This window comes from Artemia sp. Qi Xiang Cuo, chromosome 8, assembly GCF_049724085.1.
Source record: "Artemia sp. Qi Xiang Cuo chromosome 8, ASM4972408v1, whole genome shotgun sequence".
NCBI classification, from domain to species: Eukaryota; Metazoa; Arthropoda; class Branchiopoda; order Anostraca; family Artemiidae; genus Artemia; species Artemia sp. Qi Xiang Cuo.
This window is the reverse complement of record NC_142801.1, coordinates 10016443-10036491: the sequence shown is the minus strand read 5'-3', so window position 1 is coordinate 10036491 and position 20049 is coordinate 10016443. Positions and strand designations below refer to the sequence as shown.

The window sequence follows — 20049 nt, the reverse complement described above, 5'->3', positions numbered from 1 at the left end:
TAATGGGCATGAATCCCAAACATTGGATGTTGGTGGTGGTGTTGGTATAAGTTTCTCCCTTTTCTCGACAATCTGAATTTTCCTATTGCGCTTGGTGATGGATTTGATTGAAGTGCTGATAGCAGTAAACCTGGACTAAATAAATCATTGTAAGAAGAAGAACTTTTTTCTCCCTCCATATCAACGATTAAAGTACCAGTTCCGAAGGACACAATTATTTACTTTTCAAAGAAAAAGCTTTAGAAATTTACAAACGATTTATGAATTAAAGCTTAGGTAAATACCCCCGATGACGAATGTTTAAACAACTGTTATTATTTAATTAGCCTTCACTGCCTTATAAAATTTTTCTTTGGGTTCTTTCAAAAATTATGAAGTTCTCCAGACATTACCCAGAGCTTGTCTGTTAAAAAAAACACACTCTAGAATTACACTGTGTACGATCTGACAGAGTCCGATTTCCCCTTTGTGGGTTCGGTTATGATTTGCTTGTTCTGAGTGAGAAAAACTACGATGCATGTATATATTAATTGTCTATTGGATATATATAGAAATAGTTAGGGGTTAGGTATTTAATATAATTTGTTCTACGCGGCCTGCTTTCCATAATTTTGTTTATACAATTTTATATTATCATAATGTTTTGTTATGTTTCATTAGTATTAATATAATTTCACTTTTTTGGACGTGTTTCGTTTCGCAGACATGTACCCTGTATGCCTTTTTGTCAGTTGTGCCGTGTTGAACTTTAGAAAGAGGAGCTAATTAGCTAACTTTGTTAACACAAAAATTTAAACATTAAAAATCGGTTGAATGTCGAAGACGAATATTCAAAAAAAGTTACTTATTGTTCTAATTGAACCATCCTTGTTTTTCAAACGTCGTTTATAAAGAATTAATTAAAAACACTTTTTCTACAAAATAAGTTTTTCAAAGAAAAGTGGAAAACTCCATTAAACAAAAAAAGAACAAGAATAAAATCAAATAATCTAGATATCTCAAGCATAGATGAAGCTGACGGGTTTTTAAACATAAAATTGTTACAGCCAGAAGGCTCCTGCATCTCATTATCCCAAATATACATGCTAATCCGGTTATATCGTGTCGCATATTTTTACAACTCAATCGCAAAATAGCATTATTCACCTCAAGTGTAGAAGGAATCTATTTAACAAATTATTAAAATATTTTCAGAATATCTATTTACACTTACGTCAAAAATCACAGCTAGCTCGCTAGATTCCTTCTTTTCTTCAGAATGAGGAGCGAAACGAATTACAGTTGGCCTGATGGAATTTAATGATTCGATTATCCCTGTCTCAATGTTGTCCTGGGATTCATCCAACTTAGTACGCTTTTGTTGTGATGGCTGATCAATAGCATCCTAAAATAAAAATAAAAATTATTTTCAGTTTTCAAACTATTTAGCTTACGAGAGGGCACTGCCCCTTCAATACCACAGTACCAAACTCCCAAAAGTTGTAAAAATGGCAAAATTTAATTAGCAAGCTCAATTCTTACTTGTTCAGAATATTAATGGAGGGCACTGGGCCTTTCAATTCCATAGTACAAAATACAAAAAGTTGACAGTTATAGATCTTTTTTCAATTTTATATGCAAAGATATTAAGACTTATATACCTAAATTACTAAATGCTTAAAAAAATCACAGAAAAAGAAAGAAGATTCCTAGACATAACCTAAACCAAAAAATTATTAACTATATGAAGTGGTTCGCCCTCTAGGCAATACCTGAACCTTTACGCTAAAGTTTTTTTTTTTTAGCACTTTCAAAAGAGGTATCTATTCTAATTAACTGGCCTTTGTGATTCAAGAGTTTGTGATTCTAACAAAATTTGAACTTTAGCGTTAAGAGCGAGGTATTGACTATGGGTAAACTTCTTAATACACGTGATAAAACATATAAATATAGAAGTTCGTTATGTAAGTTAAACATGGACTGTTTAATTAACATAGGAAGCTTTTTAAAAGAGTTAACAGCACGATGAAAAAAGTGTAAGTAAGGAAGGTAAAGGAAATTCTTCATTAACTTAATGACGAGACAAAAAATGGATTTCTTTTTTATTATAATATAAAAAAATTTTACTCACCAGAAGTCGCTTAGAATATTCCATATCTCTACCAATGTAAATGATCGTAAAATATATATATCAATAGAACGAATGAAGTACCCAAACTGTAGAAAATTCCAATTTGAGACTCGATTTTATACTTAAAAAAAACTGAATATATTAACACCTAGTCAAGACACACCGGTTTTTTTTTTGACACGGATAATGTACTTACCCTAAAAGGCATGTAGGCCATATATATATTATGAAGTAGAAATCTGACCTACATGAATTATGTCAGAAACCCGTCCTTCATAACATATTATGCAATCCCAAATAGCACAGGAAGGACGTAAAGGCCTCAAATAGCACAGGAAGGAACGTAAAGGCCCCAAATAGCAAAGGAAGGAACGTAAAGTAGTAGAATTCATTATTAGCATTCTACTAATATTATTTGATTTATTAAAGTTATAAAAGTAAAAACATTTATTTTTTTTCAGTAGTCCATGGATACATCAAAACTGTGCCAGTGATTCAGCTCAATAACACTAGGGCCTATAGGACTTACAGCCTGTATTGAAATTTAAGAATTTTACAATTTTCATGTAAGTTAAAATAAATTTAATTAAACTAATACTTAAATAAATAAAAATAAATTAAAATATAAATTAAAGTATAAATTATAAATTAAAATTAAAATAAATTAATTTAATAAATAAGTTAAACTGTAGTTTAACATAGTCTACATAAGGATTCAATAATTTTCTGGTTTCCGGAGTAATGTTTTACGTTATTTCTCAGACTTTCTTAACAGAAGCGTAAATTGTAATGGTGCAGGACGGAGGTTAGGGGCCGTCCTAGCCGAGGGGTTAGTGTGCTGGCTATTTGGCTATTGGCCTGGTGTCGCTGGCTATTTGGTTTGGAACGGAGGTCAATGGAGTGACCCTTTAAACTCAACCAGAGTTGACCCAGCTCTAAATAGATACCTGAAGAAGTCTGTGGAAAAAAACACGGGAAGCGTCGGATGATTCCCCCCCTCCAAACACAAATTGCACTCCTGGCCGAAGACAGAAAATCAGGAGATCGGTACCTGTTTTCCACAGGCCGTTGATCAACATGCAACAAAGTTTAACTAAGTTTAAGGAGGGGGATTTCCCTTTCCAGATATCATTTTGCTCTATCCTGGTCTAGTTCTGTCCCTAAATATTCATTAACCCTTTCTAACCGTTTCACGCTTGAACAATTTTATGATTGTATTTGTGATTGTGATTGTAGCATTTTTTTTTTTTTTTTGGTACTGGTGCATTATGCGGGCACCGCTATATACTGTATCAAGGAAATCAGTCACGAAATCCGTCAAACGGGCTATTTGCAAGAGACTGCTATAGATTAATGACTGCAAAGCCGTGGTTTCTCAATGAGTTAGAATATTTAAACGAGTGTTTTTTGGAGTTTAGGGGGGAGGAAAGGTACCTAGGTTAGGTTACGTATTTAATATATCCTATTCTTTACCCCCCCCCCCTAATGTGCAAATATATAGCCCAATTTTGTTTCTAAACTATTACATATTATTTTATTTCATTAGCATTAACCAAACTTGACTGCCTTAGCAGTGCCCACATAATACACCACTACCTTTTTTATGTCGAATACTCCGCCATCCATGCAATACTAATTACTTACCACTCAATTTGGTTTATTTCTACTCTATATTAGATTTCTGCTAATTCACCCCGCTTTCGACTGGTTATTGGAGAATGAGTTTGCCGCCTCCTGAACTTATTTGAATTCACGCCAATGGTTCTCTGCCGTTATTTCGTTCTTGGGATATGTATTAGCGTCCGTTTTTTTCCAAAAGGATTCACATTTTCTTTTTGAGCTACAGAAATAACTAGAAAACTTTAGTTCATAGTATTGACATTTTTGTCGTTTATTTGATGCTCCAAAACCTACTTTGTACAAATCCCTGGGTGTTAAAACCGATCAAAATCCGGAGTAGATTAGAACATCTTTTTTGTAATATACAGTATATACAATTATGTCATATTTTATAAAATATTTTATAACTTCATATATAGTATATATAATGTAACACATATAATAGTAAAAATATGTATGCACATAAATAAACACGTAGTAAAATAAATATGTAGCACAATAGTTTGAAAATAGCGCGCGTACTTGGAGGCATACTTAAGCACTGAAACTATTAAACTTCCAATACCAAGGATATCAAAATGAAGCTATTTTTTCCCCTGGACCCATCTTAGGCTCATACTGGAAAACCGTGATATCTTGACATTTTCCTACTGGTTGTTTCAAAGCATCTTATTAACCGTGATTTCTTAGGATTTTTTATTGGCTGTTTCAAAGTATCTTATCACATTGAACTGTGAAAATAAGCGAAACAAATTAGTTGAGCTCGGCAAGACTTTTTACAAAGAAAAGTTAACCTTCGACCTACAAAGAAAAGTTAACCTTCAAAAAATCTGTTTGGATTTTGACCGGTCAAAATCCAGAGTAGACTTGAACATTTTTTATGCAATATAGTATATAAACTTCAAAACACCAAGGACATCAAAATAAAGCCATTATTTCCCCTGGATCCATCGTAGGCTCATACTGGAAAACCGTGATTTCTTAATTTACGTTGTATATATCTTATAATGTTGTATTGGTTGTTTCAAAGTATCTTATTAACTGCAATTTCTTAAGAACTTCCTATTGAATGTTTCATAGTATCTTATCACGTTGAACCGTGAAAATTTGTAAGTGAAACAAATTAGTTGAACTCGATAAGACTTTGTGTCAGTAAAAATTCAATTCAAATTCAAATTTCAAAAATTCAAATTCAATTTGTGTCAGTAATAATCTGTCGGTTATCAAGGCACTTACACCTATTAAGAAAATTTAACTTTCAAAAAAAGCTCTTTGGTGTCATATTCTCTTGGTTTATTTTTTTGCTGGTTGTCCCCCCCCCACGTTTCTTGTTTATAAATTTTGCACCTCCGATTACGAAAAACTGCATAGCTTCATATGGCGGTCATTTTCCTTTAAAAATTGAATTTTCGATTTTTCTTAATTTTCTTAAAATATATGCGAATTTCCAGGGATCATATTCAAACAATCAGTTTTATTTGCATTGTCCTTGAAGCTTTCAACGAAAAACCAGTATGTCTTTTTAGCGGTAACAACTTGAACTACACACAACGAAAAACCGAAAAACAAAGTTGTCTGCTTTCACAATAGTACACGTCGAAATGAACCTAAATACACAAACCAAGAAAAGAATAAAACTAAATCAGTAATAATAACTAATAACTTATAAATAAATTAGTAATAATAACTAATAACTTTAAATAAATCAGTAATAATAACTAATAACTAATCAACTGCGCGTCTAAGGTGCCTCCTTAATATACTTATCATTAATGTTTATCCCACCGTCAACGCATAGCAACTAGAATAGAATTTTAAATTTTTGGCCAAAATACTGAAACCTCCCCTAGACGTCAAATGAATTTCATATTGAAAATCCGAATAACTGAAACACATTTTCGGCTTTTCTGTTACCATGTAAAATTTGCTTTTTGTAACAAAACGCCTTTTGGAACACTCAGGGGCGGATCCAGGATTTCTTAGGGGGGGGGGAAAGATAGGCTGATGCGTAAAAAAAATTTAGGGGGGGGGGCTTAAAATAGGTTGATCCGATAAACTTCCGTTAGGAGCAAGTTTAATTAACGCAAACTTGAGATAATTATGTAAAATACACTACTTTAGACTACGCTAGTTGGGGGGGGGGAAGGTGCCCCCTCGCCCCCCCTCTGGATCCACCACTGGGAACACTGCAGCTGAGTTTCCCATACTCTTTAATCTACACCAATCATCTCACTATTATCATAGACGTAGACCAGTGAACTATGAAAACAGGTTTTCTGGATCTGGCCAATTTGCACAGTTCAACTTGTTTTCTAACAATTAATTGTAAAACTCGTTCTTAACCAACTTCTCGTTTCAGCCTTGTGTTTGAAAAGAGAGCATTAATTTAATCTGGAAAATAACACATTCCTGTGAAACTTATCGCAAAACTAAGTGGATTATTCTTTTTTCGTAAGCTTATCCCCTCTATATTTTCATTTATTCATTTATCAATGAACAAAATAAACAAGAAATGTACAACATGATAAATAAATGCATCATTTTAAGCACTTTTCTGGACCGCCCAAGAGCCTGACTCCAGGCTAAGGGGCAACACGGGAGAGTCAATTCACAAACATAGTTGGGACGGGGGGCAAAATGAATTTTTAAAACCAAGGAAAGTATTTTTTATTCAATGAATAAACTGATTTTTTTATGATAATAACTAAAAATGTATTTGCCTTACTCTACTGGTGGGGTGTAATCCTCCGCCGCAGCTGACGTGTCTGAGGGATTGTGCCGTACACATTTTAAAAAAATGTATGCCCTCATCTAAAATAAAATCTACACTACTTCCCATTTATTTTTGATTTATTCCATTTTCAATTACGAACCTATCTGCTAAAAGTAGCCGGTCAAATAGCTGTATAAAAATCAATCAAATATCAATCCTTCATTCTCCTACATGGGCGCCATGGGCCGCCTGCCCCCCTGGCTGAATGATGCTGCCTTATTTTTATATTTTTGTTCTGAGATTTCTATTATATAGCATTAAAAGTGCCAATTAGACGAGGTTTGCCCCCCCCCTTGGAATTCAGCTTATGGGAACCCATGTTCTCCTACAAATCCCCGCAAAAAGAAAAAATAACATGAAAAATAATAATAATGGTAAGCAAGTGCTTAAAGTAAAATGTTAATGCTGTTAAATTTTTAACATTTCTTTGAGCATATTATTCCGATATTATTTTTATGTAAATATTAAAATGATTTCATTTTTAGCTGCTTGTTGTACAAGTAGCAAGCTTTTGCCAGTGGAGAGGTTTCTGAAATAACTTTTAACCCGGACAACATCAGGTATATAAAAACAGCATGATAAAAACTTTAGAGGTTTCTTTCTACGTTAGAGATTTCTTTTTACATTAGAGATTTTCTTTTACGTTTGAGGTTTTTATAGCTCTAAACTTTTGAGGTTTCTTTTTTACATTTGTGAGGTTACTGAAATAAATTTTAACCCGGACAACATCAGGTATATAAAATTAGCACGATGAAAGCTTTAGAGGTTTCTTTATACATTAGAGGTTTTTTTGTTTAAGTTTGAGATTGTGGCGGTATAAACTTTTGAGGTTTCCTTATACGCTAGAGGTTTTCTTTTACAGTTGAGGTTTTGACGGCATAAACTTTTGAGGTTTTGTTTTTAATTACAGGTCTTCTTTTGCATTTGAAGTTTTGACGGTATAAACTTTTGAGGTTTCTTGTTACATTAGAGATGTTTCTGCAATTAATTTTTCCCCGGTTAGAGGTTTAGAGGCTTATAAAAATTTTAGATAAAAGGTTTAGAGGTTTCTTTGTACGTTAGAGGTTTCTCTTAAATTTGAGGTTATGTTGGCATAAAATTTAGAGGTTTTTATATGTTAGAGGTTTTCTTTTACATTTGAGATTTTGATGGTAGGCTATAGCTTTTGAGGCTTCTTTTTACATTAAAGAGGTTTCTGTAATAACTTACCGGACAATATCAGGTATATAAAAGTACTAAAAGTAGTGCAATAAAAAATTTAGAGGTGTCATTCTACATTAGAGGCTTCTTTCAAATTTGAGACTGTTTTTGTATAAACTTTTGAGGTTTCTTTTTACATTAAATATTTTCTTTTACATTTGAGGTTGTTACGGTATAAACTTTTGAGGTTTTTTTTTACATTAGAGGTTTTCTTTTACATGTGAGGTTTTGACGGTATAAACTTTTGAGGTTTCTTTTTACATATGAGGTTTTCTTCTACATTTAAGGTTTCGACGGTATAAAATTTTGTGATTTCTTTTTACATTAGAGGTTTAATTTTATATTTGAGGTTTTGATGGCATAAACCATCAAAACTATTAACCGGAAATAATTATAATAAATTTTAACTGGTTTCTCTATTCTTCTCTTATTAACTCAACCCTTAATGGTGGACTGGGTGAAAATCTATGGCTCGGATCTTTGAACCCCGAAGTTTAACCGTTATTTTTTAGAATAGAGTTAAGATATCTCTCCCATATATAGCTTTCTTGCTGAAAGCCATTGCCAACTGCAATAACAAATTGGAATTTGTGGAAAGATTTATTTCAAAACTAGTAAAACTTGTGACAATAAATAGATCTCTGAAAAGGCTTTTATCATCTTCGTCGTCTTTTCTATAACATGGCCGTAAGTGGTGAATCTGATGAAAAATATGCTAAACCTAGCTCGCTCGTGGTTAAACCACATTTACCCGGCCTCAATTGGAAAGCCCCTTGCCTTAGTTCTTGCGTCAAGATCCACTTTAATTTGACATCTGGCAGGCTCTTTGTCGTTCATTTTCCAATTTTGTGATCATGCGAAGTATTTTAAGGGACTTTGTTCATTAATCACTTATTGTGTAATAAAATATTCATTTATTTTAAAGAACATTTTTTGCTCTATTTTTTTATACTACTTACAGAAATATCAAACGTAGGAGTTTATACAGGAAACCTAAAATAGGTTTTGGGCTTTATCTCAAATCTCAGAGAAAATGTGTGTCGGCTTTACTTTTTCCTCCATTTGAAATATTCGTCTCTTTTTCTTTTAAAAAACAACAGAAAACAACAGAAAGACCAACAGAAAGACCACAGAAAAACAACAACAGAAAGACCACAGAAAAGACCACAGAAAGACCACAGAAAAACAACTACAGAAGACCACAGAAAAACAACAAAAAAAAAAAAAAAAACAACAGAAAGACCGAAAAAATCCCTTAAGTATTTATCAATAGCAAACTAAAAAATGACTTAACATGGGAGAGATGGCAAGTTGATTTGGACAGGCGTGACCTCTTAAATGTATGGTTGAGATTTTTGGACTCTGAAGTTTAAAGGTTGTTTTTGACATTAACGTTAACATATCTGTGCCATATTTAACTATATTGTTGCATTTTGGAACCTTTGGAAGGATTTGTTTAAAAATTAACAAGCGACTTTGGTGATCATTAACAGATTTCTAAAAAAGAAGAGGTGGAAAATTGTCTGGTCCCACTGCAAGGAAGCAAGTCTTAGTCTAATGGATAACATACCTATCCAACATTAAAGAAATTAAACTAAGAAAGAAAAGAGTTAAAGCACAGAATCTAAGAAGCTTTGTGGATATATATATAAAAAAATGCCTTACATTCCGGCAATGTCACCCAAATCGAATACAGGGAAGTAGGGGCTACGTGGCTTGACCCCCCCCCCGCGAAAAAAAATTTCCAAACATGTACAAAATCAACAAAAAAACATATACATTTTCTTACGTTTTTTAATGTTTTCTGAGATTGTTTCTCCCTGTTTCTCTTCTTTTTTTTTACCATTGTCATAAGTTATTGTTCAGATAAAAAATACGTTTAAAATTATGGTTAGGATTTTTGGACTTTGAAATTTAAACATTATCTATTACTCTAACGTTAAGATTGTGCCATGTTTAACTTTTTTGTTGAACCTCATTGTCCACTTCAATTACAAGCTGAAATTATTTGAGAGATCTGTTTGAAAATTAAGTAGTCAAACTTTTGACCCTGGAAGTTTTTCTGAATCAACTTTAACCCCTCTCTCTTTTTTCTAACATAACCGTAGGTGATGAATCGATTGAAAAATCCGTATTTCTGAATTCTGAAAGATCATAGACCATGGATATATTTCTAGATCAACTTTTACCTCTCTCTATTTTTTTTTTCTAACGTAACCGTAAGTGATGGATCGATTGAAAGATCCGTATTTCTGAATTCTGAAAGATCATGGACCATGGACATATTTCTGGATCAACTGTTACCTCTCTCTATTTCCTTTCTAACGTAACCGTAAGTGATGAATCGATTGAAAGATCTGTATTCCTGAATTCTGAAAGATCATGGACCATGGATATATTTCTGGATCAAGTTTTAGCTTTCTCTTTTTTTTTCTTACGTAACCGTAAATGATGAATTGATTGAAAGATCCCTATTTCTGAATTCTGAAAGATCATGGACCATGGACGCATTTCTGGACCAACTTTTACGTCTCCCTCTTTTTTCCTAACGTAACCGTAAGTAATGAATCGATTGGAAGATACGTTTAAATTTACAGTTCGGATTTTTGGGCTCAGAAATTATTGTTTATTTATTTTTTCTAAACGTAATCATGACTAATGAACCGGAGGAAAAATATGGTTAATTCTATGAGTTGAGTTTTTTTACTCTGAAAATACGTGTTGCTTCAAGATGTTCATGCCATTGCCATATTTAACTTTCTTGTTGAAGGTGATCGTCAACTTCAATTGCAAATTAGAGCTTATGGAAAATCTATTCTGAAATGAGCGAGCGAATCTCTTGAAAACAGACTTGATTCTGAAATAAAGCTTTATCTCATTTCTCTTGTGCTATCTTTTTTAGTAAATAAACCCTAAGGCAAAGAGCATGTATGGACAAAGTTCCAAAGCTACCGACAATTTAGCAGCACAAATTGTGTTTTGACAGCTTTTCTTTTAGCAAAAAGTATTTTTATATATAAAATGGTATTTTCAGTCCAAATCTGCCAACAAATTTGAAAACTGCCAAGTAGCATTGCTACTTTGCTACCCTACTTTTGCACAGCGGGCAAAGAGTATGGGTAACTTATAAGGGGGCAAGCTGGCGCTATTGTCGACAATAAAACTATCAAAGCCATGTAGCGTTTGGCGACACTTGGCACTTTTTCAAGCTTTGTAATCATTTTTCTGTCAGCAACTGAGATCGGACGCTTATTACTACACTAATTAAATTAATTATCCGTATTATTACACTGAAAAAAATGCCAGGTGTCGTCAATTACTAGATGGCGCTGGTAGTTTTTTTTTGTCGACTATAGAGCCAGTTCCCACGCTTATTAAGTTACCCATACTCTTTGCCCTAAGGCCTCTCTGGCTATACTTGAGGCCATAAAAAACGTAGACTAAATAAACAAACAAAATTCTTAGCCAGCAAAAACCAGAAAAGTAATGTAAATATTTCTACTCAGACTTCTTCAATGCAATTGTTACTGCGGTTTTGGCAGGCTGAGATACAACCTCGCTTATTTTCTCAACGTGCTTGTATTAATTAATTTTTCAACGTAACATTGAGTAATGAACGTGACTGAACGGTAAAGTTTATGGTTTTGAATTTTTGACTTTGATTTTGAACGTTATTTTTGCACTAATGGTAAGGTGTATTTATAGGTATATATGTTTTTGTTTCATATTAAAATTTTGAAAAAAACAAACATGTTGTTTTTCCTTCAATAAAACATTTTGTGTTATATTTTTTCTTTTTTTAATTAATTCAGGGTCTTTATTTTTGCAACTATTGATAGGGTATATTGACAGGAGGTATATATGTGATATTTAATTTAAAAAAGTAAATATCTTATTTTTCTTCGAATAGAACATTTTCTGTTCGATTTTTTTCTTTTTTAATCCATTCAGGGTTGTTGTTTTTGGAACTATTGGTAAGGTATATTGGCAGGTATATATCTTCAATCGGTTATTAAAAGGACGTATCTCCATAATCGTAAATTTTCAGAAGAGCAAAAAAAACCTCACAAATTTTTTATTTTTCCTCTGATAGCCATAAAAAAAAGGTCGATATGTATTGGCTTACATATCGATCTGTCTTTGTTTCGTGGTTATCGGAGGGGAAATAAAAAGTTGTGAGGGTTTTTTGCTCTTCTGAACATTTACAATTATGGAGACATGTCCTTTTGATATCCAACTGACGATATGTGATATCTAATTTTTAAAAAGTAAATATCTTATTTTTCTTTGAATAAAACATTTTCTGTTCGATGTTTTTTTTTTCTTTTTCAATTTTTCAGGGCCCAAAGGGAGTTAGACTTCAAATAGTTTCACAAACCTCAGTTTTAAAATACTATATTAAGGTCACGTTAATAACGTCTACTTAAGGAAAACACTGTTTCATCAATTAAACGTTGTTTACTAAATCTTGAAATAGTGTGTTGGATATGAGGTTTTCGAAACTGCCTAAAATTATACTCACATTGAAAATTTTCACAAAGAAAAATATGTATAAAAAAAATGTTTCATTCATGAAAAATAGTATATATTTTGTTTTTGAAAAAACTGAATATTGCCTAAATCCTTCTGTTAAAACAGTGTGTCTGTCGAAAGTAACTTTTCAAAAACAATGGTTAAAATACAGAGTTCAAAAATTCAAACTACGGATTTTACCTTTTTTTATGTTAGAATCGTCAGTTAATCCTACTTGCAACAACAAAAATATCAGAGAAACAAGTTAAACGTTATATCGGAATCTCAATGAGATGACAAGTGCAGGAACCGATTTAAACAACTTCTAACACATTTTATATCTTATGGGGACTTCTTATCCAGTATTAAAACTATATTTTAGGAAAACATTCAGACTAGGAATTGATTTACCGATAATTTTACTGTTTATTTTCCTTTTTAGGTAATATCACAAATGAGCAGCTCGGTGGATACAGTGTTGCCAACCGGTAACCGGGCGCTAGACTTTTCACCCACGAGATTAGTTTTCAAATTTTTGGGGTTTCTGCTTACCCTTGCAGCTGTAATATGGACTTCAATACTAGTCTACATAATGATCTACTATATATACATTCCAACATCAGAGCGTAGCTATCAACTACATTTCTGGTTCAAGTAAGTTAATTCGTTATTATCAGTTAGTTCGTTATTATCATTGGCACGTACGTACGCATTTATTTGGGGCGGGGGGGGGGGGGGGTAAATTTGAAAAAAGAAAGAAAATCATGTGGAATAAGTATATATAGGAAAAATACTGAAAATCCCGAGATTTCAGTGATTGGTCGACCCCCCACTTCCTGGATACGTGTCTTTGCAGTTCCCATGAATTAGAGGTAGCTGTGTAACTATTATCTTGGATAATCTGAAGAATTACGGAAAATTTGGAAAACTTTGCGCCGGGAAAGTTGGAACTAGCTAATTCTACTAATTTTTCTAAGTAAAAGTCCGTTCACAGTGAGATTTTACTAATACCAAAATATAGCTAGCGCTAACTTAAGCCAATCAGAAATTTTCATGGAATTTTCAGCCAACCAGAAAGTTCTATGAATAATGTGATTGGTTCGAATTAGTCCTAGCTGAACCTCGTTGTTCTTAAAATCTCATTGTGAATGGGGTTAACTCAAGCACGCTGAAACACCTCCTAGGTGTTGATGGCTACAATATGATTATAGGATGGACGACGAAGCCTTAAGGCCAGTCTCCATTTGGCAGATTTTGCCAATCTGCCATCTTGCATAAAAAGCAACGTCGAAGGTTGCAGTATCTGCAAACTGCCAATACTGAGCCGGGAAAGAAGTCTCCATTGAAATAAAATTTGCAGATTTGCAGAATCTGCCAAATGGAGACTGGCTTTTAGCATTCCTCTTAGACTATATTTTTGGGGGCATTGCAGGATGTATTATGTCTAAATTACAAAGAAAGGTAATAACTTTAAATAGTGAATGCAGATCATAAAAAGATAGAATTTCACGCTTAATCACTTTTACCAATGGAAGAATTCCAAAATTGATGACCAAAAAAAAGGCACCTCATATCAACCTATATGACTGCATCACACCCCTTGATATGATCTATATCGACCTGCATGCTGCATGCTGGAGCGTAAAAATAAACCAAATGAAAAGTATATAGACTATAAATATATAAAAATATATAACAAATTATGTATTTATTTTTTATTGTATTATATATGTATTTTATATTATATATATTTTGTTATATATTTAAAAACACATATATTTAATTCTGAAAACAAATTATGTCACAAATAATTTTTCGTAGTAATCTTGGAATTTCTAAGCTTTCATCAATTGATATCATTATATATCAAGTATTCGCTTTAATTTTATTAGTTCTTTCCAAGGATTTTTCAAGACACATATAGTTTTTAATGAATCACAAATTAATGCTTAATTTTTGGAACAAAATTAGTTTATGTTATTTTTAGACCATGTGAAAATACACTAGAAAAGTGTAGTCACCAGTATTCTAACTTCACGGTCAACAGACGTGATATGTACCTGCCAAATGGTCAAAACTACCGAATATTTTTGGATTTAGAAATGCCAGATTCAGCTAGAAATCTAAACGCAGGTAATTTTATTTCACATAGAAGTTAGATCAACTGTTGCTAGTGGCAAATAACAAATATAAAAGTAAAATTACATTACAATTACAGGTTTCTGTACCAGTCAAGGAAAAGTGGCCAAAAGTAAGTGAAAATCCCTTCTTGTTTTACAATCAGAGAGAAATCACCAGCCGTGCAAATCTTGCCACTCGACTGTCTCACACCCTATTTGGTTTTAGTTATATTTTACAAAGATGGTATATCAATTATGTGCGTATATATATATATATATATATATATATATATATATATATATATATATATATATATATATATATATATTTTCATTAGATTTGACATTTCCTGAAAAAATTTTGCCAAATTTGCCAAATTTACACCATTGGAGACTGGAGCTGCCTGAAAAAATTAAAGAGCTCGGATGACTTCTTCTAAAAAGCCGTATTGAAAAAATAGCCTTAGACATTTATTAAATATGCTAAGATCTTTCTCTTCAAAAGTACCCCAGAGTTAACTGTCAATCACCAACGGAATTGATTGTCGTGGCAGCCGCTGGAAAGCAAACTTCACGGTGAATCCCAAAATAGGCTGAAAATTACGACAGCAGTGTCTCTAACATATTTTATTGAGGATAAATTTTGCTTTATTATTACAATAGAAACTGTTGTATGACAGACATAAATAAAAAGGGGGTAAACATCGGCTCTTTTATCAGGATCAGAAACTTACTGACTGTATACCGATAAATGCTCATTCGGTAAGAGGGCTTCAATTACCCGTTGTATAATGGCACACAATCCCCCCTCCCCGCAAATGGTGCTTCTACACCTATACAATTATTCAAAATTATGCAACGGGATATACCCGTTGTATACTGACACACAATCTGCCCCCCCGTCAGATAATGCTGCTACACCTATACAATTATTCGCTGAAGTTAACAAAATACTTTAAAACTCATAGGAGCATGCGCTAAAAAAAAAATAACAAAAACAGTAAAAATTTATAGGCCTACTTGAATTATACTTAATTCCTTCCACTGTTTTTGGTCAAAATTTCATTTTTGTTTGTATCAAATTCAGACAGAGCAAAACGCTAGGTTGATCCAAGAAGAAGGAGGTGACAAGTCTACGCTGACAATCTTCGGTCCCTGGCACAGGACCAGGCCGTAAAGCAATATGATATGCAACGCAAATTCTATGTTGTATGTTTGGCATCTACCGTATACATAGACTTTTCTCTTCAAAACGAAACTATACAGTAGGTCAACTAATTGCCCAATTCGCATCGGACAAATGTATGAGGCTTGGAACCTAAATGAGGTTCATAAAAAAAAGATGTTTCTTTTACCACAGATAATTTCTTTGGCTTTTGTTGGTTTTTATTATTTTTTTCACATTCCCTTATATTTCACTCGGTACTTTTTTTCCTTTTTTTGGGTTTATTCTTTGTCTTTTGTGGCATTTTTCTTAAATATTTTTTTTTGTTCGCGATAAAGAAAAGTGACGGTTGTCCTTTCAAACTGTTCACTTTGTTTTTTTCAGTATTTTCGTTTGACCTTAAAAAAAAAAAACCTTTTTGTACGTTTTTCCTTTAAATTAAGGTTCATAAAGACGAGTATCTCTGAAATTTCATCTAACTTTTCAGCATGAATCAATAAAGGATAAACTATATTTAATATTTCATTTTAGTTTTTAATTGCCTCTGATTATTCTTTACAACTGGCAATCGAAAGCCCAACTTCGGGTTTCTCTAAGGTTAAAACGATTTTGCTTGTTATCTATCACAATAACTCTTGTTTTGTTGGGAGGCGGGCGATCATAAGAGGTTACAGATTCGAGCTCCGAGTAATTTCAATATCAAAATGTCGTTTCTTGATATGACATTTTGATATGACATATCAAAATGTCATAAGAGGTTGCAGATCTGAGCTCCGAATAATTTCAGTATCAAAATGTCATTTTTTTGATATGACATATCAAAATGTCATAAAAGGTTACAGATTCGACCTCCGAGTAACTTCAATATCAAAATGTTATTTTTTTTCTTTGACAGTTTGATATGACATATCAAGATGACATAAGAGGTTACAGATTAGAGCTCTGAATAATTTCAACATAAAATGTCATTGTCAAAATTGACGTGAAATAAAGTGTGTTAATGTAATGTTGGCATTGTCATTGTCATTTTTAGGTTGTCATTGTCTGTCAATTTAAAAATAGGTTAAAATAAAGAATACTTGGTTTATTCCAAGCTAGTATATTTATGGTACATATTCGTGGTATCACACAGTTATTACTTGATTACAAGAATCGTAATCACGACGAGACGGTCCTCACTTAATTACAGGAATCTAAAATCTATAATAAGCAGCAGAGCTGTAGCCTATGTATATGGAAGATACTCTAGGTCTGAAAATTTTATCTTTTATTTTATTTTATCCTGTTTTGTTTTTACTTTTATGCTTGTTTTTGTCTATTTCTCATTCTTAATTACCACCCCTTCTACGTAAATCTGTCTATTTCTCTAGTGGTATATTTAATGCATCATTCTGCTTTTTTCTTACTCCTCCTAATATATTTTAATCTAATATATATTTAATCTTCCTAATATATTTTAATTTAATTTGTTTAGTGTTTCTATCAGGTAACTTGTATAAAAATTTCGTATTCAATGTCCCTGTCGTAAAATGTTCTCTATAAATAAAAATTATGTAATTTTCCCCCGTTGGAACCGGAATTCGTTCTGATGTTTTAACCAACTTAGAGACTCCTTTCGGCTCTGTCATTTTAATTACTTTTCAGAAAAATTAACACCTGTGAACCCATAGTACTGCGACACTGAAAACTGTAAACCCTTTCCAAAAATATCAAGACCTTAACTCCCTCTCGCTCCGCCAGAGTTCAAAAGCTGCCTAACTTAAAGCATTTCTGTCGGGTATATATATACAAAAGTTTCATTGTATATTCGAACTCTGAACTGTAAAAGCCTCCCTAACTCGAAGATACTTGCAATAATACAACATGTAAATCAAATTGTATTACGTTTATTCTAATCAGTATTATGATTTAGGGATTACAACAAGACAACTCGAGACAAGACCTCTCCCTCCCCTAGCTAAAAGGCTAGGGGAGGAAGTATACAGTTCGCAAATCTAATCCCAATTCTTTTAATACTTGCCTGCAGATAAGTACTCTGCAAAGTCCTTCCAAACCTGGAATTCTTACAGGATGCTATTACCACATTTTTGTAACTTTTGTCCCTAGAGAAGTTTTACAGGATTTTGCATAAGTTAAGCTATTACATTCGAATCACAACTTTCTCCAACGCCAAAGTTTTTGTTTCTTTTTGTCACACTATTTCAAAAATGAACGCTCTAGCTTAGTAAAAAAGCAATTTGATAAAAAGTATTTTTTTAAAAAGCTTGATGCTATGAGAATGAAAGAGCTCGTTGAGATTTGTTTAATTTCACAATAAACTCTTAAATTTAAACATTTGGATAGATAAGCAATTGGTAAATCAGTAAACAAGCACCTGCAACTACCAACTGGCTAAATTTTTCGTATTCTAAAATACTTTCAGGAAAGCACAAGATAAAGTTTAATATAAAAAAGCGGAACTTGAGGGGATTAATGCCCCTAATATATATAGGGTAGTTTCTTTTCATTTCAAGTTTAAACGTCAATCCTTCTCATTTGGAAAACAAGCTTGTTTTTTTTTCTTTTTTTTTTATTCATTACTAGGCTTCATACTTTGGACTTTGTAAGCTCAGCCAGAGTTGACCCAGCTCTATTTGGGTTCCTGGAGGAATCTAAGGGGATCCTACTGTACAAACCAAGTTGAAAGTGTTTTGGTGCTTAGAGCCTTTCGTTAGGTAGAAGATACCTCAAGGGCATAATAAATAACCCCTCAACTCCTTCACATATCAGGGAGGCAGAAAGACAAGATTAAGCCAGTCGTCTCTCTCACTCTTGGTCACTACCCCCTCCTCTCTTTCATTCCTCTTTCTCCCACCCCATAATATTAGATCTTACTTAACAAACTTATGTTGGTGAAATTTTTATTTCTTTGTGGTGAAAATGTTTATCACTCTCCTTCTTTGAAAACATTGTTTTTTTTTTATTATTCAGGTGCTTTCATGATTCAATGTGACTTAATTAACGGAAATGGAGAGATCTTTGACAGAGTTCTTCGTATGGCATCCTTGAAGTATCATTCTTCGGTCGTTCGGTTTTTGAGATCCTTTTTTATGTGGCCTTTTTACATATTCAAGGTCACCGATGAGAAACAAAGCGTAGAAATAGAGCTCCAAAGTTTTGCAAATACAAGGGTGAGTCTCCTTAGCTTATTATTACCATTAGGGGGCAGGCAAGGAATTTTCTTCAATATTTCAATATGAAGATTTAAAAAAGGGGATTTTATAAATTTATGGGTGGGATGCATTTTGCTGTTTTTCCAATGAATATACCAAATATCCGATCTTTGCCTTCTTGGATTGATAAAAAATAACTGATGATAAATTATGATGATGATAAATGATAATACTAAACATTAAAAGCTTGGTGAAAATGACTTTTAGGGTGTCATATTGCTTCAAAAGAAGCTAATCCCTAAAACATATGTTATTTATATGGGACTGAGGCGGTTTTAGGGGGAGGCAGAGGGGGTATTTGCCCTGTGTGCAGAAATTTTAGGGGCGCAAAATTTCAAATAATTGATCAAACGGTAATAATCATTTTGTAGTTTCTGAGATTTTATTTTTATAAAGATAAAGTAAAGGGCACAGTATGCAGTAAGTATCAGCAAATTTATCTCAAAATTTTCATTCTTCCCATATCTTCATCACCATTCCTTGAAAATAAAAGTAGACCAAATTTAAGCAATTCTAAATTGAATTTTAAGCAAGAAGTAGGTAGACCGAATTAAAGAATTAGAAGAATCAATTGAGACGACATAATTAATAATCTTGCCGAGGCTAAAGTAAGAAGATTCAGATTTAAATAAATGAAAATGTTGCTAATAAATAAAAATTTTGTAAAAATTTGGCCTGGAAATTTTTGGGAGACAAAAAGGGGGTAGGGCGCTAATCAAGATTTTTCTCTGGCGCAAGAGAGACCAGAACCGCCACTGGTATGATTGGGGTTCTAAGAGAATTTCGGGAGAATTTTCTCGCAGTCTCTTCTTTGTGTTTTTTTTTTGTAAAACATTTCAAAGACAAAATGTGACAGCAAAAAATTGAAACAAACTGAATTCTCTCTCATTAAATTTTGGCTTGACCTAATGAGTCTTGAACAGCTGGCAGTTTCACCTGCAAGATGAATCCAGCAAATTTGGTATAAGAAAGTAAAATAGCAACGGTTGTAGACTGCTGCAATTTGTAGGTATAACAATCTATTTATAACCTATTCAGTATTCAGTCATTAATTGGCCCATAAGGTAAGATGGTAATCACATGATGGTAACAAGGCCAAGCTTATTGATTATCCTATTGTAATTCGGAGACTGGCATGATCGATAAAGGATCCTAGGGTAAATAGGAGTGCTGTTACTGAGGTTAAAAGTAGAGATCCCCGTTTAGTAGTGTCGAGTTAATCTGAAGGTAAAATTTAGAAAGGATAACTTCCTTCCAGAAAGTTTCTGAAGTTCGTAGACTCCAGGACGAGAATCTGAGAGGAACTTTCCAGGAAAAGTTGAATATGAAAACGAAGA

General features: G+C 33.0%; 1 protein-coding gene across 3 annotated transcripts in view; it reads left to right on the top strand.

Moving 5' to 3' along the window:
* Seipin (lipid droplet biogenesis associated protein seipin) overlaps positions 1 to 20049 on the top strand; it is a 54211-nt gene that overhangs the window by 30537 nt on the left and 3625 nt on the right. Inside the window, exons 2-5 of one of the 3 annotated variants that reach the window (XM_089093202.1) lie at positions 2572 to 2676; positions 12658 to 12869; positions 14203 to 14348; positions 18471 to 18670. In XM_089093202.1, coding sequence (XP_088949328.1) covers positions 12670 to 12869; positions 14203 to 14348; positions 18471 to 18670 — 546 coding nt within the window. In that variant the 5' untranslated portion in view covers positions 2572 to 2676; positions 12658 to 12669. Of the gene's footprint in view, positions 1 to 2571; positions 2677 to 6084; positions 6182 to 12657; positions 12870 to 14202; positions 14349 to 18470; positions 18671 to 20049 lie in introns of those variants that run through there. The other 2 variants (XM_089093203.1, XM_089093201.1) reach the window with 2 other exon arrangements.